This window comes from Coenobita brevimanus, chromosome 72 (genome assembly GCF_032717465.1).
Source record: "Coenobita brevimanus isolate Jiangsu-jjx chromosome 72, ASM3271746v2, whole genome shotgun sequence".
NCBI classification, from domain to species: domain Eukaryota; kingdom Metazoa; phylum Arthropoda; class Malacostraca; order Decapoda; family Coenobitidae; genus Coenobita; species Coenobita brevimanus.
In genome coordinates this window covers 42454827-42459680 of record NC_137025.1, presented here as the reverse complement: position 1 = coordinate 42459680, position 4854 = coordinate 42454827, and the positions used below count along the sequence as shown (strand labels likewise).

The 4854-nt window shown below is 36.8% G+C and overlaps 1 protein-coding gene across 1 annotated transcript in view; it reads left to right on the top strand.

The window, feature by feature from the left end:
• Window positions 1–4368, top strand: part of LOC145407128 (uncharacterized) — a 5502-nt gene extending 1134 nt beyond the window's left edge. Inside the window, exons 2-4 of the mRNA XM_080278146.1 lie at window positions 1467–1658; window positions 2397–2534; window positions 4243–4368. Coding sequence (XP_080134272.1) covers window positions 1467–1658; window positions 2397–2534; window positions 4243–4368 — 456 coding nt within the window. The remainder of the gene's footprint in view (window positions 1–1466; window positions 1659–2396; window positions 2535–4242) is intronic.
• The last annotated feature ends 486 nt before the right edge of the window (window positions 4369–4854 follow it).

Sequence of the window (4854 nt, the reverse complement as noted above, 5' to 3'; positions counted from 1 at the left end):
AGACAGGGGTGAGGGGGAGGGGAGGGGGGGTAGAGTCAAAGCACAGACAGTAGAGTACAATATAGATGAAATAGACATATGTATATTATTTACAAATTTTTTCTTCACTTTACTCAAACATTAATTTCACGAACAATATAATTACAGTTTTCAAAGGAAGATAATTACCCTATAATATTATCCTCATTATAGCTCTATCATAATTAAATCTCTAGGTAGGATTTATCTGGCCTACACGAAATCCTCCACAACTACAAGAAATAACTACACGTACATCTCCACTACAGGATTTATTGGCTGGATAAGAAAGGTTAACTGAATAAAAATAAATAAATAAATAAAACAGGTTAACTGGTAAGGTAGGAGCAATTACTCAAAAAATAAAAATCGATTTCTGAAATTAAAAAAATATATATGATGAAAATAGATAGAGAGATACAGCACTGCAGATAATGACAGATAAACACCAAAAATATTAATCAGAAAAACATATAAAAAAAAAAACAGGGCTACCTTCCATATCACACACACACACACACACACACACACATCTATAGTCATTATTAAAAATTTGCATCTAAATATCCATAAAAAAAATTCCATCCATTAACAATTCTAATACCTTTATAAATCCCAATACCACAGGCGTCGAAAAATGAAAAAAAAAATCCATGAAAAGGCAGAGCAAAAAAAAACATATATATATATAAATAAAAATAAAAAAAACTCCAGGCCATATCGATAATCACATGCATAGAAAACGGGAAATCGGATATCTCCTACCACTGTAATAATTCATATATTTTTGATTTTTTTTTTTTCAATTTTTGGGGTGTTCAAAGTGGATTTTTCGTTCTTGCTATCGATGGACGATTTATTCACACCAAAAACCCTCTACGCTGTCAGAGGGTTAAGTTAAAATCATTGTGCTTTATTATTACTATTATTATTATTATTATTTATTATTATTACTATATTATTATTACCATTACTATTATTATTGTTATTATTATTATTATTATTAGTTTTTATTATTACCATTATTATTATTACCATTATTATTACTATTATCATCATTATTATTATTACTATTATTATTACTATTTTTATTACCATTATTATTATTATTATTATTATTATTATTATTTGCCATTGTGGCTTTTGGGTAATTTCACTTCGGTCACTCCAAGCATCTCTCCTGCATAAAATTATTACATTATTTTAAACGCTACATGAAGTCCTTTGAAACACTGCATATACTATTTTTTTCAGTGATAGATGTAAATATAAGATTACGTATATGAAAAATGAAATAGATGTAAAATAAATAACTAAAATAAAATAAATATAAATGAAAATGATGATAAATGAAAATATATCAACCACTAGCCAACCATCACTACCACAATCTACCAATCAACTACCACAATCAACCACTGAGCGCCTGTAACACCTACCACAATCAGCCACTGAGCACATGTAACACCTACCACAATCAACCACTCTCTACCACATACCATTTAACATCCTCTCCTACCACAATCAACCACACTTTACCACAATTTACCACAATTTTACAGGTAGCAGCAGTCGTGGTGGTGCTGGTAGCCTCCCTCGTGAAGGCAGATCCAGAGGTGTATGAACCAGTCTACAAGCCGGTGAGTATACATACATACATGTACGTTGAGAGAGAGACAGAGAGAGAGAGAGAGAGAGAGAGAATCACAAGCAGCTGTTGTTGACAAGCAGGGAACATGTATGGGTTGGTTATATGGTTACCACCCAGCGTTGTAAATGGTTTCCTGGCTTACAGGAAACCATCTGACTTGTCACTCAATGTAAAGCCACCAGAATAGAAGCAAAAAGTGACAGGAAAGATGCGAGAAATAGGAAGAGAGGAGGGCAGACAGAAAAATTGATAAATGGTGAAGGAAGAAGTAGGGAGCACTACATCAAGTGAGTGGATGATGGTCGCCACCACTTACTACCAACTATCGCTTCAATTAAACCAGCACAGATATGGAATAATGTTTTCTTTATACCCACTTAAAGGTCACCTTCTGTGGCCTCCACTCGATGTCAGGTCACTTCCTATCTTCAGTCAGAAATGTCATAACTTGGGAACCGGTGGCCCGATTGGACTGGAAATTGTTTTATTCATCAAGTTAGAGCATTTCAAGGTACCTTGCTCTAACACAAACTTGCTCTACATACCCCGTTTTTGCTGTGTTACGGTAACAAACAAACATACAGCAGCAGGATCATTATAATACGGGGGACAGGGCGACATGGAGGCGATTTGTTTGTGGCCACCCTTTACGGGATTAAGGCGTCTGGCAACAGATAGACAGATAATACAGATAGTTATACTCATCGACAACCCCCCCCCCCGACAGGAGCCCCTACCCTACTACTTCGACTACAGCGTTCATGATGACTACAAGAAGACGGATTTTGGTCAGCACGAGAAGAGTGACGGCAAGGCTCTGTACGGCACCTACTGGGTTGACTTGCCTGATGGCCGGAAGCAGAGGGTAGGTACACACACACACACACACACACACACACACACACACACACACACACACACATTCTACTTCATTCTTCGTAAATTCATCTTGTTACATCATTCTAAACTCACCCAACTCACTCTTCAACCCACCTAACCCAATTTAATATTTCATTCTAACCTAGTATGTCACTCTATTTCATTCTTCCTAATTTCAGCTTCTTAAATCATTCTAACACACCTCATTCTTCAACTCACCTGCCTAAATCCTAAATAATCTGAACCTAATTTGTTTATGTCATTATATTTCATTCTCCCCAATTCAGTTCATTCTTAAATCATTCTAAATTAACTCATTCTTCAACTCATCCAATTTTACCCACATAACTAAGAATGTATATATTTAGGATGAACAGGAGGAGAATCTCTGTCACCTTCCTTTCCTTGTTTCTCCTCCAAAAATAAAAATAAAATCAATTACAGACAGGAAATCAATCAAGTTAGAATATTCCACCTCTGATCGAATTCATCTAACTTCCTAACACAATAATCTAACCACTAAAACTTCACTATATGATATCCTACAATTGCCCTAACTTAGCCTAAAATCTAACTAATCCTAACTTTCATCTATCCATCCTAACACACCTTAAATCAACACAAGCAAAATTTTCCCCATCTTTAAAATTAACTCAAAATCAAATACTGCTGACCTCACCTACTTCCTCCTAACCTCCCCTAACCCAATCTAACTTCCTCTCCTCGGATTTGGAAGCTCCCTAACACCTTTTCCTGAGCGATTTATTTTATTGCGCCTTACTCTCCTATTCTGTGCTATATATATATATCCTATGTCGCCATACTCTGCATAAAGGAACAAAATTATATTAGCCCGCCATACCAAAAAAAATAAATCGCTAAGGAAAAGGTGTTCGGGAGCTTTCTCAACCGACGAGAGAGAGAGAGAGAGAGAGAGAGAGAGAGAGAGAGAGAGAGAGAGAGAAAGAGCGTAAGTAACCCTATCTTATTGCTAACTTAATTCATTCTTCAAAGCTCATTCTAATTCAAAGGATCATATTTTTTCACTTCCTCATGACTATCTTAGAAGGGAAGAAATTTAGAAGTCTTTCAATGTAATTTTGGCTCACTGCTTTGCAAAAAAATAAATACATAAATACATTAATAAAGTAAATAAATCAAAAATAATGTAATGCAGACCTGATTTACTTCCCTGCAAAAAAATAAAAAATATATACGGTAAATAAATAAAAATAATAAAACTAATGTAACTCAAGCTCTCAATAAAATCCTACCACTCAAGACAGCTAAACCACTCAAGACCACTCCAATCTAACCCACTCCCTCCCCAAGCCACTCTAAGCCAGCCTGTCTGAGGAGAGGGTTGGCTTAACTCGTAATCTTAAAAAAGCCAGTTTGTAAATTTTGACGATAATCGAAGTGATTTTAAAGACACAAAGAGATTTTCAGATAGACAGAGAATATACGTTGAGTGACCTATGGGATTAGATAGACAGATAGATAGATAGACAGATAGATAGATAGACAGATAGATAGATAGACAGATAGAAGATATACAAGCACAGTCTTCTCCTCTGCACATATCCCTTCATCAAGTGTGCTCAATGTAATTACTGAATGAAAAATGTAATTCTCTCTCTCTCTCTCTCTCTCTCTCTCTCTCTCTCTCTCTCTAATCACCCCTTTCCCCCCAGGTGGACTACACAGCCGACCACTACAAGGGCTACGTAGCAAAAGTCAGCTACTACGGCAAGGCAAAACACCCCAAGTACTATGGCCCTCCCGTCACCTTCAAACACCAGGGCTACGGCTACCATTGAGGGGCTACCAAGGGGGCTACCAAGGGGCTACCAAGGGGCTACCAAGGGGACTACCATGGGGCTACTGAGAGGCTACCAGGGGGCTACCAAGGGACTACCAGGAGCTACCAGGGGGCTACCAAGGGGCTACTGAGGCTACCAAGGGGCTACCAATGCTATTCCGGCCTTACAAATAGTCCTAAGTCTAACCTTTAAAAAAAACTCAATTACCTTAATCACACACATCACCTAAAATTTTTGATAATTTTTGGAGTTACATTTTTTGCTAATGTTAAAAAATGTTCACCTCTATCCTTAATTTTCCTCAACTACTTCCTATCCACTAATAACTATCCTTCTAGCTAATCCCAGGTCATTAACTACCCTTATGAAGCCAATTAACAAGCCTAATTGCTGTATAATTCCAGGTCATTCTTAATTAACCAATCAAAGGGTCGCTTGTTATCACCTACCCAACGCCGCTGAGATAAGAACCCGAATCTCTTA